This window comes from Microplitis mediator, chromosome 1, assembly GCF_029852145.1.
Source record: "Microplitis mediator isolate UGA2020A chromosome 1, iyMicMedi2.1, whole genome shotgun sequence".
Lineage (NCBI taxonomy): Eukaryota > Metazoa > Arthropoda > Insecta > Hymenoptera > Braconidae > Microplitis > Microplitis mediator.
The window spans coordinates 2,774,830-2,787,225 of NC_079969.1; the positions used below are offsets into that span (position 1 = coordinate 2,774,830).

Below are 12,396 nucleotides of genomic sequence, written 5' to 3' on the forward strand. Positions count from 1 at the left end.
TATATATGTCTTATATTTTTTTGTTCAAAAGCAAATTTTCCATTTTCTTCCGATTTTTGTTCGATATCTCGACTTGAGATGGTTTTAGACACAAAGTCATGAAGATCTTTTTTGTAGGGAATTTAATGAGCTACAAAAATGTCTCTTATCATTTTTGTCATATCTGTGATATTTTAGCTGTAATCTTCATTTGAAATAAACCTACAATTTTTTCCATGTGAAGATTTCGATTTTTCAGTTTCATAAATTCATAACTCGTGAACTATTGGGTCTAGATAAAAATTTACAAGGACCTTTTTTGTAGGAAATTTTTTAGGCTACAAGATCGGTTAGAGTTATTTTTGCCGTATTTGTGATAGTTTAGTAGATATTTGATTTTAAAGTAAAATATCGAAAATACTCCAGATTTATTTCCCATAATTTTAGTCTCCGCAATTTTGAAAAATTCCTGGAGCCTAAAATACTAAGTCTGGATAAAAATTTATGAAGACTTTTCTTGTAGGAAATTTTCCGAGCTACAAGATCAATGAGACATATTTTTGCCGTATCTTTGATAGTTTAGTAGATATTTGAATTTCAGTAAAATATCTAAAATACTCCAGATTTATTTCCCATAATTTTAGTCTAGTCAATTTTGAAAAATTCCTGGAGCCTAAAATACTAGGTCTGGATAAAAATTCACAAGGACCTTTTTTGTAGGGAATTTTCCGAGCTACAAGATCAGTGAGACATATTTTTGCCGTATCTTTGATAGTTTAGTAGATATTTGAATTTAAGTAAAATATCTAAAAAAATCCAGACTTATTTCCCATAATTTTAATCTCCGCAATTTTGAAAAATTCCTGGAGCCTAAGCCACTAGGTCTGGATAAAAATTCACAAGGACCTTTTTTGTAGGAAATTTTTTAGGCTACAAGATCGGTCAGAGTCATTTTAGCCGTATCTTTGGTAGTTTAGCAGATATTTGAATTTCAGTAAAATATCTAAAATAATCCAAATTTATTTCCCACAATTTTAGTTTTCTCAATTTTGAAAAATTCCTGGAGCCTAAAATACTAGGTCTGGATAAAAATTCATAAGGACCTTTCTTGTAGGAAATTTTCCGAGCTACAAGATCGGTAATGGATCATTTTTCCGTATCTCCGATAGTTTAGTAGATATTTGACTCAGAAGCACAAAAAAGTATTTTCCCACGAATCGGCGGATAAGGGCGGAGTAATTTAATTTGATAAAACTGTTAGACTGATGATATGACAAAAGATAATGACTCTCATAAAGTAAAAAAATATAAAACAACAATCCACAATCCACTAGCAAGTATATGTATCAAAGAACCGAGTTAACCATTTCCTGCCCCCTCTTTGAAAGGAAGTCGTTTCACCTGGTACAGCGGAAACCACCGACACGCCAGTTCAGTCACATGTTTACTCTTATACTGAACGCATCATTGCTACTGTACCGATAAGATCAAATATTACTACTGATACTGATACCGATCTGACATGAAAAGTCGTAAAAAAAATGCTGGAACGTATTAACAAAAATTGTTTATCGGACTGCAAGTGCGGGCTCTGCAGAGAACTGAAGAGTTCAGATCTGCCGGAAATCTCGAAGGCCTTCAGACCAATGGACAGCACAAATTTTATTTTACGCCGGGCTCTGCCCTTTGTTAAACGGGTGCCTTCAAAGGAGTGGCAGGAAGCGACAAAGTTTGATGACTACGAGAGCATGTCGACTTTGGAGGACAAAACAAAACTACGCAGTCCCAGTTCCAGTCCCGGTACCGATCCAGGTACAGGTTTGACATCTAGCTCGAGGTGTTGCTCGATGAACGAAATAAAAATGGACTTAAAAATAAAACCGACACGTCCGGCTCCACCTAGACCGGGCTCCGATGTGGCTGATAATAAAGTTGTGATTTATTGTGGTGAAAATGATAACGAGAGACTGATCAGGAGCCAGTCCTGCTGGTCGTTGAGGGGAGATAGTAATTGTGGAGAAGAGACACGAGAAATTGTCGTTCGCGTCACTCCGAGCAGGGAAGATGTTCTGAAGATCGAAGAAGATGAGACGAGGATCGAAGACTACTGGTCACTGCCCGGTGACACTACGGGTTTCAAGGCTGACTGGAGTTTCGTTCAACAGTGGAGGTTGCGAGGGTAATTTTTGGTGTTTATGGGTAGAGTAGCACGAGCTGAGTTGTTTGAGTACCCATATGACCAGGTTTGGGTCATTAGAATTTTTGGTGTGCGTATGACACTTGTAGGGGGATCCAAGTTTTAAGTTGGGCTTTTTGAGGTTTTTTGAGGTTTTCTGAATTAACGGGAAGATTCTAAGGTGTCTGAGTACCCACATGACTGGGTTTGAGTGATTTGAACTTTTCAAGTCCGAGAAAAATAAATAGAATTTAAAAAATTTTTGAAAATTATTTTTTTTACAATTTATTTTGGTAGATTAGCACGCGCTGAGTTGTTTGAGTACCCACATGACCAGGTTTGGGTGGTTAGAATTTTTGATGTGCATGAGACACTTGTAGGGGGATCTAAGATTTAAGCTGGGCTTTTTGAGATTTTTTTGAAATGCGTTGAGTCGAGGGGAATATTCTAAGGTGTTTGAGTACCCACATGACTGGGTTTGAGTGATTAGAATTTTTCAAGTCCGAGAAAAATAAATAGAATTTTCAAAATTTTTGAAAATTATTTTTTTTAACAATTTATTTTGGTAGATTAGCACGAGCTGAGTTGTTTGAGTACCCACATGACCAGCTTTGGGTGGTTAGAATTTTTGGTATCCATGAGACACTTGTAGGGGCTTCCAAGTTTTAAGTTGGGCTTTTTGGGATTTTTTGAGCTGTTCTGACTCGAGGGGAAGATTCTAAGGTATTTGAGTACCCACATGACTGGGTTTGAGTGATTATAATTTTTCAAGTCTGAGAGTCAATAGAATTTTAAAAATTTTTGAAAATTATTTTTTTTACAATTTATTTTGGTAGATTAGCACGCGCTGAGTTGTTTGAGTACCCACATGACTAAATTTTGATCATAAAAACCTAAAAAATTACCAAGACAACTAACAGGTATCCAACTTTTTCAGACCCAGTGGCGCTAAAGATGTCTACTGTCCCCCTTATGGAAAAGACAGCCCAGAGTCACCACGAGCTAATGAGCTAGACGTTCATCCTCACCAGCATCATCATCTGAGCATAAATGAGCTCCAGGTATTTACCAATTTTCCTAACTGTCCAACCAGGAACTGACCAATTTCCTTTCAGCGAAGACCAGAGTGTGCGGGAAGCTCGTCTGACGAGAACCGGTCTTCAGGTCACGCAAGCATGTCCGATACCGGAGGCCACAGCAGCAGCTCTCCACCCCACCGACACAGGAGCCACAGTCCCCAGCAGCTGAACTCGGTCCCCGAGGACGACAGATTTTCAGCTTCAGTGACCCAGAGGAATGGACGCAACCGTGGGCAGAGTCGCAACCGGCACCGAGCAACTCCCGCCAAAGTGAGTTCCCTCGTCAGGGGCAGAGTTGCAATAAAAATTACATGATACAATGATTACATTTTATTACAGTTACAAGTGCCCTGGTCTGGTTCCGGGCTAGAGGACATTAAACTAGCAATCCAGCAGCTGACAATGCGTTCCCACACATCGACCTCCACTTACTCATCACTCAGCGGGTCTGAGAGCTCGGAACCCGCCGTCAGACGGCTGATGCGTCACTCGAGCTTGGAGACCATCAACACCAACGTCACCAGCGCCGACGAATTCGTCTGGGTGGACTCTCACAACCGACTGGTGGAGCTCCAGCACCTGCCCTGGACACACCACGACGTCCTCAGAGTCCTGCAGAATGGGCGAACCCGCGAGCACATGGACCAGGTCTCCATGGAAACGATTCCGCGGCTGAGTTATCTGCTGCAGCGGGCCCTGGTCCGGGTGGGCAGGGAAATCCAGCGGCTAGCGCGGACCTTAGGCCTCTGCAGCAAACACGAGGTCTACAGCGCACTGAAGATCGTCTTCTGCCCAGCGCTGGCTGACTCCTGCACCAAAGCCTGTCTGAGGGCAGCCGCCATGTTCGCGGTGTCTGGAGATCAGCTGAAACAGTCCAAGTCCTCGAGGTCGGGGCTGCAGCTGCCCGTGGGTCGGTTTTTGCGCTGGATGTCGGATGTCAAGTTGGGCAGAATGGTCCACGAGTACGCCGCGATTTACTTGACGGCGGGAATGGAAAATCTTCTGGAAGAAATTCTGCTGCAGTGTCTGCCCACTGACGCGCATGTCACGTTAACGGCGACGATGCTCGAGCACGCGATAGCCAACAATGGGGACCTCTGGGGCCTGCTGCAGCCGTACGCGCATCTTAACGCGGGCAGAATAGCGTCGGGGGCATTGGCGATGCCCCGGTGGGCCAGTGTCAGTTCTTTGAACTCCTCGAACTCTTCTAGGGGCAGTAAGGACGCGTTGGGAGCAAACTTGGAACCCTCACTGCTCACTACCTGCGTAGGATCGATGACGGAGTTACTGGACCTCATTGCCAAGGTCGCGCATGCTGGGAAATGTCCAGTCCCGCTGACCAACAAGGCCCTGAATGCTCTGTTCTACTACATGAGATGCTCACAGCTGGAACATGGGGAGCGAAGCTCAGGAATCCAGGAACTGGCTTACGAACGAGCTTACGTGGTTCTGCCCCCGTTGATTGAGTGGCTGAGGGTCTCGACTGCCCATGCCGAGCACCGCCATGGCTACGTCGTGGACCATGACGATATCAGCCAGGCAGCGAGGCTGCTACTTCCAGGTGTCGACTGCCCAGTCAGGCCCATTTGTTTCGAGGAAGTGACCTTGACTCGGCGGGCAGACGACAATGAGTACGTGCGTCGATTGACTCTGGACATGGCCTTCAAAATGCTGACCAGTGGTCGCATTGAGTTGATCAGCCAGGCGATGCCCCTACTGCCCGCGGCAAAAATCAATACAGTCAATGACTGCGGGTTTACTGCCCTCATGCTCGCCTGTATTGTCAACAATGAAATCGCGGTGACTGCCCTCTTAGACGCAGGGGCAGACCCAAATGTCGAAAGTCCAGTTCCTGTGAATTCGGTCCCAATCAAAGGCGCCTGCCCATCTAGACGACTGTCCAGTCCCATGTCCGTTAAAAGTATGTCATACTTACCCATGTCCACCCCCAGTTCTCCAAACGTGAATGGGCAGCTGGCGAACCAGAGCTTCAACGCCGAGACCCAGCACTGGACTGCCCTCACATACACGGCCATCTTGGGGCACTGCAACATCGCGAGGATTCTGTTGGAACGAGGGGCAGCCGTTGAAGGTGGCGCCAAAATTAGCGAGGACAAGTGCACAGTCACGCCCCTGCAAGCTGCCACCGCGACGGGCAGCCACGAAATGGTCGCCCTGTTACTGGCCCATGGCGCGCAGCCTTTTCTGTCCACGATTATGAAGGATAGCTTCAGTTACTCCGGCGCTGCCCAACGTGGATGCTACAGTGCGATATCTGTGGCTACTGCCCATGGGCAGCGGGGGTGTCTGCACCAGTTACTGTCCCACCCACTGAATTTTTCTGCTAAACGAGACGAGAAAGAGGTTCTGTCGCTAGAGGAGATTCTGGCCGAAGGAAATCCGGGAGTGCCTGCCCAGATGAACAAGAGGGGAAACTTCAAGGACAAAGAGCCGGTTTTTAATAAGGCCCAGAACAAGGCGCTGCAGGAAGCGATGTACCATAGTGCGGAGAGCAACCATCTGGACATTACCATGGAGCTGAGGGGTCTGGGGGTCAGTTGGAGCCTTCATTGCTGGATGCACAGTTTGGCGACTGCCCATGAGATGAGAATCGAACCGGTCATTGATCAGCTACTGCAAGATTTTCTCCAAGTCTGCCCAGATGATTACTCGAATCAGTTTGTCCAGGAGTGCTTGCCATTGCTGTTCAATATTTTTAGATACAACAAGGTACTGCCCATTGCTGACCCCAGTACTCGATTTGTTCTGATTAATTATTGATGATTTTTCTTGCAGAAGGAAGGAACTACTTTACTACTAGCGGATATTTTTTGCAACTGCTTCGGCTGGGAGCCGATAAAACCGATTCGAGACACCACGCTGCCCAGTGGCTCACGAATCGACCCCAAGTTTGTCAACAATCCTGAGCTGAGTGACGTACAATTTCGTGTAGAGGGCAGAGTTTTTTATGGACACAAAATTGTTCTCATCACATCCTCGCCAAGGTTTAGGAACATGCTCAGTTCAAAGTTGTGCGAAGGAAATCCCCCTATTGTCCAGATCAATGATATAAGATATCATATTTTTCAGGTAGATATTGTTTTAGAAATATGGGCTTGTGGGTACTCATTTTACAGGAAATTTCATGTTCTATACCCTCCCGAAATCAAATTTTCATTATCTTAATTTTTTTTCTCATACTTCCAAAATTTCATTTCCAGCGTTTTTGACAAAAAATCTTTTTTTTACAAACATATGGTTGTGGGTACTCATTTTACGCAGAATTACCTCCTATATACTCCCCCGCAAGCCAATTTCAATTATTTAATTCCTTGATCTAAAATATCAAAATTTAATATCCCGCAGTTTTGACTAAAAATAATTTATCTCAAAATATATCGATGTGGGTACTCGTTTTACAGGAAATTTCATGCTCTATATCCTCCCAGAATCAAATTTTCATTATCTTAATTTTTTTTCTCATACTTCCAAAATTTCATTTCCAGCGTTTTTGACAAAAAATCTTTTTTTTACAAACATATGGTTGTGGGTACTCATTTTACACAGAATAACCTCCTCTATACTTCCCCGATATCCAATTTCAATTATCTTTATTCCTAGACCCAAAATATCAAAATTTAATATCCCGCCGATTTGACTTCAAATAATTTATCTCGAAATATATCGATGTGGGTACTCATTTTACAGAAAATTTCATGCTCTATACCCTCCCGAAATCAAATTTTTATTATCTTAATTTTTTTTCTCATACTTCCAAAATTTCATTTCCAACGTTTTTGACCAAAAATATTTTTTTTCCAAACATATGGTTGTGGGTACTCATTTTACGCAGAATTACCTCCTGTATACTCCCCCGCAACCCGATTTCAATTACGTTCATTCCTAGACTCAAAATTTTAAAATTTAATATCCCGCAGTTTTGACTAAAAATAATTTATCCATAATTTATCGATGTGGGTACTCGTTTAACTCGAAATTAAATTTCCTATTCAGTAAAGCAATAAAACATTTGTTTAACCGCAGATGGTAATGGAATTTCTGTACCACGGAGGTTGCGCAAGCCTCGAAGTAAATCAGAGCGATGTCTTAGAGTTGATGGCTGCCGCAAATTTCTTCCAATTAGACGGATTATTGCGCTACTGCGAAGCTCAATGTTCATCGATAATTGACCTCGACAACATCGTCTCCATGTATATTCACGCAAAAGTAAAAAAAAAAAATCTCATAGCCAATTTAGAAAATCCGTTAACATAAAAAATAAATGTAATTTTTTTTTCAGGTTTACAACGCAAACCAACTGCTTGAATACTGCCAAGGATTCATATTACAAAATATGGTAGCACTGATGACTTATGACGACTCTGTAAAACGTTTGCTCTTCGCTAAAAAATTACCAAATCACGATGTACTTGCCGGTTTACTTACGACTTTACAATTGCGAATTAAATCACGTAAACAATATAAAAATTAATTAAAGACTTGAGACTTAAAAATAACCAATCTATTTAATTAATTTTATTAATCTATTATTTTATATATATATATATTAAATATTTATATTTTGTAAATAATTTATACATAAATAAATTTTTTATCCACAATAAAAATGAAATTAAAATTTTTCCCGAGAAAAAAATTCATATCTGGTCATATATATGCAGATACGAATCATATAAGATCGTATATGATCATGTTCATTTATATATGATCATATAGAGTATGCTCAGATATGTCCACATAATTTTTCAATATAAAAAATTTTTTTTACGGTTTTAGAAATCGGCGAAAATTGGAAAAATGTGTATGTATTCATATAGAGACACTTTGAATTAATATACTGGCCAAAGTATGAGAGATATGATAAAAACGTATGAGAACAAAATTGTAGGAAATTAAATTTCCTATAAAAATGTACTGATACATTTTTGTCGTATCTGGAGTAGTTTGGTCATAAATTTGATTTTAAATTCAAAATCTACATCGGAGTAAAGTTGTATTTTTGGGCTCGAGTATTTAAAATTAATATACTGGCCAAAGTATGAGAGATATGATAAAAATGTATGAGAACAAAATTGTAGAAAATTAAATTTCCTATAAAAATGTACTCAAAAATTTTTTTGGTAACTGGGGTAGTTCGGTCATAATTTCAATTTTAAATTCAAATTCTACATCGGAGTAAAGTTATATTTTTGGACTCGAGTGTTTGAAATTAATATACTAGCCAAAGTATGATAGATATGATAAAAATGTATGAGAAAAAAATTGTAGAAAATTAAATTTCCTATAAAAATGTACTGATGCATTTTTTTCGTATCTGGGGTAGTTTGGTCAAAATTTTGATTTTAAATTCCCCAGTCGGTATGGAGTAAATTATATTTATTTATATATGATCAGATAGAGTCATATATCTCCATATATTATCATATATGTCAATATATGAAAAAGTATGACACTCATTTAATTAATTCACGGTTCATTTAAAATCATATATGATCAAGTTCATTTATATATGATCATAAAGTCATATTTCTTGATATATCATCATATAGAGTCATATATCCTCACATATGACAAATATGATCATATAGACATATATGTCCATATTTGCAGTATGACTAATTTGAATTATTTACGATTTATATAAGATTATATACGGGTTCATATACGGACACATGTTACTCATATTAATATATCATATTTATGACGAAAAAATTTTTTTTGAAATATATCGATGTGGGTACTCATTCAACGTGGAATTTGGTCTTTTAGACTATCCTGTAATTTAAAATATTATTAATCTCTTTGGTTGACCAATAAAAGAAAAAATTACCAGAGATCTTTAAAAAAAATTTTTTTATTAATGTATTTATTTTTAATAATATTAATAATAATAATAATTACATGTGACTTTGGATACAATTCATTCAATAATAATAATATTAATAATAATAATTAGTTAATAAATATTTACATAAAAATTTCTAATATTTTTCTCAACATTTGGAATGACGGAGTAAATTAACGTATTTTTAGTTTTGTACAGAAAAGAAAAAAAAATCTAATGAAATTTATACAATTATTTTTACCAAGGCCTTAAAATTACATATAATTATTATAGTCTTTAAAAAATTACGTAGTTAATTGTATATATTTTTTTAGTATAAGAGTTGTTGTTAATTATCATTTTTATAAATAATAATAGTAATGATATAAAAGTTAATAGTAGTATTATAATAACTGATTAAAATTTGCTAACTATATTTTGTGACTAGAACGACAATTAAAATAATAACAATAACTAGAGCTAGTAAAAGTATGAAAAGTAGTTTTTTACGATATTTATTTTGATAACCACTTGCTCGAGATAATTCTTGGGCACCGAGTCCGACATTTCCGTAGACATTTTCTATACTGTTTTCTATTGTATCTAAAAAAAAAAAATAAAAATTTTAATATATCGAATTTATTAGTCGATATATCGAAGTTAACAATCGATATAAGGTATCGATCTATTAATATTAAGAATTGATAAATCAAAATTATGATTCGATATAGACTGAAATTAAATTTCGATACATCGAAATTAAATTTCGATATATCGATATTAAATTTCGATACATCAATATTAAATTTCGATATATCGATATTAAATGTCGATATAAGGAATCGATCTTTTAATATTAAGAATTGATAAATCAAAATTATGATTCGATATATCGATAATAAATATCGATATATTGAAATAATTTATCAACAATAAAATTTATATAATCGAATTTATCGATATTTCGAATTGATTATCGATATATCGAAATTTAATATCCATATTTCTAATTGATTATCGATATATCGAAATTTAATATCCATATATCGAATTGATTATCGATATATCGAAATTTAATATCCATATATCGAATTGATTATCGATATATCGAAATTAAATATCGGAATAATTTATAAAAATATTAAAATGATGAATCGATCTATCGAATTAAATATCGATATATTGAAATCTAAGTTCGATATATCGAAAATAAAATCGATATATCGAATTTAAAGTTTGATGTTTTACAATCGAGGATTGATGTATCGAAATTGGAGTTCGATATATCGGACATAGAATCGATGTAATGAAATTAAAGAAAAAAAATATTTGAAAAAAATTACCAATTGAACCTCCTTGTTGATTAACTAAAGCACCTAATTCTCGCATTATTTGATTAACATCTAGTATATCACCTTCTAATTTATTTAGCAAATCTTCACGTTCTAATAACATTCCCCGTTCAAATTCTAAAACTCTAGAATTATAAAAATAAAAAATTGGTTAATTAATAATTAAAAATTGATTTGAAATTACAATGAAATATTTACCTTTGTTCATGACGTTGTAATGAATCTTGCAGAGCCCATTCTTTTTGCTCCCCTATATCTTCATCACTTTCGAAATTGTAATTATCAAAATCAACATCTTGTAATACATGCCTTTTCATTAATTGTAAAACGGTCTGAAAAAATAAAATCAAATGTCAAATTGTTGTTTTTTTGACATTAAATTTGAATTTCCATATATCGATTCTAAAATTTCGATATATCGAGAAGAAATTCAATGTACTGATTTTTAAATTTCATAGATCAATATCACAATCCCATATATCGATAACTAATTCGATATATCGATTTAAATTTCGATATATCGACTATGGCTCCGATATTTTGGTTGTCAAAATCGATATATCGATTCTTAATTCAATATGAATTTAAAAATTCCATATATCACAGTTCAATACATCGATAATTGATTCGATATATCGACTATGATTTCGATATATCGAACTCGACTCCGATATCTCGGTTGTCAAAATCGATATATCGTTTTTCAATTCAACATATCGATGATAAACTTCACATATCGATCTCACAGTTCAACACATCGATAATTCATTCGATATATCGACTATGATTTCGATATATCGAACTCAACTCCAATATTCAGGTTGTCAAAGTCGATACATCGATTTAAAATTCAAAACATCGATCATAAACTTCACATATCGATCTCACATCTCAATATATCGACAACTAGTTCGATATATCGACCAAAAATTCGATATATCGAAAAAAAATCGATTTTTTTCATTTTTTCTCAGAAAAATTTCTGTATAAATAAAAAAAATAACCTGTTGCATATCCGAATATCTCCTCAGAGCGTCTTTGAAGTCAGTCGTCAGTTTCTCAATTTGCAGTTTCTGTTCTTTGTCGCCTCTTTTCATCAGCACCGCAATCCTCGCGATGTCCCGACTCGTTTGGGTGACAATATTGTTCGTCGTTCTCTGTGTCGCTTGTCTAAATCCATACTCATAAATATCAAAAACAAAAATAAATAAATAAGAATGATAATAAGTACAATACTTACACTTGTTCGCGTAAGCCTCTGGTGTCTCTCTTGGTGCCAATGTGTTTAGCAGCTCGCTCCATATCCTTCCAGCTCGCATTTATCGCATAAATATGACTCGTTATATTTTCACTCAAATTGTACAATTCTGTAGGACTGAAACCAACGTCCGGGACCGTCCGCTGGTCTGTCGACCCATAGTTGTGTCCCATGTAAGCCATACTGACAATAAACTAAACAAACAAACAAACAAATAAACGTTAAAATTAACCAAAAATTATTCGTTTCAAAAAATTTCTCCCCATATTAATTCCTCCCCTCCTTGGCAAAATTAACCCGCCTCGTTAAATTAATTCTCGAATTTTCTAACTCCATTAAATTCTGCATTTCCCGAGTACCCACAACCCCACGTTTATAATTTTTTTTTTTTTTTTTTTTCAAAATTTTGAAAATTTTTTTTTTTACCAGTAAAATAATTGAAATTATAAATAAATGAAATAAATATTACGTACGTTAATTTACACAGTCATAAAAATAAAAAAATGTGGGAATTTATAATTGAAAAATTTTAATTGAAATTTAGAGTCTGACAGCCCGAGTAATTTTGAAAAATGAAAAATCTCAATGAAAACTAATAATCTGCCTAAAATCACGTCCGGAATCACCACCACCAAATTCAAATTCTTTACAAAAATTAAATCACAATTTTATACTTTTTTAAATTCCCGCCAAATTTTTAAAAACCG

At 36.4% G+C, this 12,396-nt stretch overlaps 2 protein-coding genes across 5 annotated transcripts in view; one reads left to right on the plus strand and one right to left on the minus strand.

Annotated features, from left to right (window-relative positions):
- The window catches only part of LOC130671071 (ankyrin repeat and BTB/POZ domain-containing protein 3), a 29,448-nt gene extending 21,598 nt beyond the window's left edge, over positions 1 to 7,850 (plus strand). For 2 of the 3 annotated variants that reach the window (XM_057474779.1, XM_057474771.1), the window contains exons 3-8: positions 3,093 to 3,216; positions 3,271 to 3,504; positions 3,574 to 5,964; positions 6,031 to 6,324; positions 7,279 to 7,461; positions 7,535 to 7,850. In XM_057474779.1, the coding sequence (XP_057330762.1) occupies positions 3,093 to 3,216; positions 3,271 to 3,504; positions 3,574 to 5,964; positions 6,031 to 6,324; positions 7,279 to 7,461; positions 7,535 to 7,726 (3,418 nt within the window). In that variant the 3' untranslated portion in view covers positions 7,727 to 7,850. Of the gene's footprint in view, positions 1 to 1,415; positions 2,159 to 3,092; positions 3,217 to 3,270; positions 3,505 to 3,573; positions 5,965 to 6,030; positions 6,325 to 7,278; positions 7,462 to 7,534 lie in introns of those variants that run through there. The other variant, XM_057474764.1, reaches the window with a different exon arrangement.
- A 1,409-nt stretch (positions 7,851 to 9,259) lies between these two features.
- LOC130678258 (syntaxin-7) lies at positions 9,260 to 12,385 on the minus strand. 2 transcript variants are annotated; one of them, XM_057485378.1, is made up of 6 exons: positions 12,364 to 12,385; positions 11,672 to 11,883; positions 11,436 to 11,601; positions 10,630 to 10,763; positions 10,423 to 10,556; positions 9,260 to 9,682 (listed from the first exon to the last, which is right to left on the minus strand). In XM_057485378.1, exons 2-6 carry the CDS (start codon positions 11,869 to 11,871, stop codon positions 9,507 to 9,509), a joined length of 810 nt encoding a protein of 269 aa, XP_057341361.1. In that variant the 5' UTR covers positions 11,872 to 11,883; positions 12,364 to 12,385; the 3' UTR covers positions 9,260 to 9,506. The 2 variants fall into 2 exon arrangements, with proteins under 2 accessions (XP_057341361.1, XP_057341360.1); XM_057485377.1 differs by lacking the exon at positions 12,364 to 12,385 and adding an exon at positions 12,163 to 12,330 and having other exon boundaries at positions 9,261 to 9,682.
- Positions 12,386 to 12,396: the final 11 nt, after the last annotated feature.

Coding starts and splice junctions, on each gene's coding strand:
- LOC130678258 (XM_057485378.1), bottom strand. CDS start 11,871: ATGGCTTACATGGGACACAACTATGGGTCGACAGACCAGCGGACGGTC. Junction 10,764..11,435: donor GATATTCGGATATGCAACAG/GTTATTTTTTTT, acceptor TTATTTTTTCAG/ACCGTTTTACAATTAATGAA. Junction 10,557..10,629: donor TTACAACGTCATGAACAAAG/GTAAATATTTCA, acceptor TTATAATTCTAG/AGTTTTAGAATTTGAACGGG.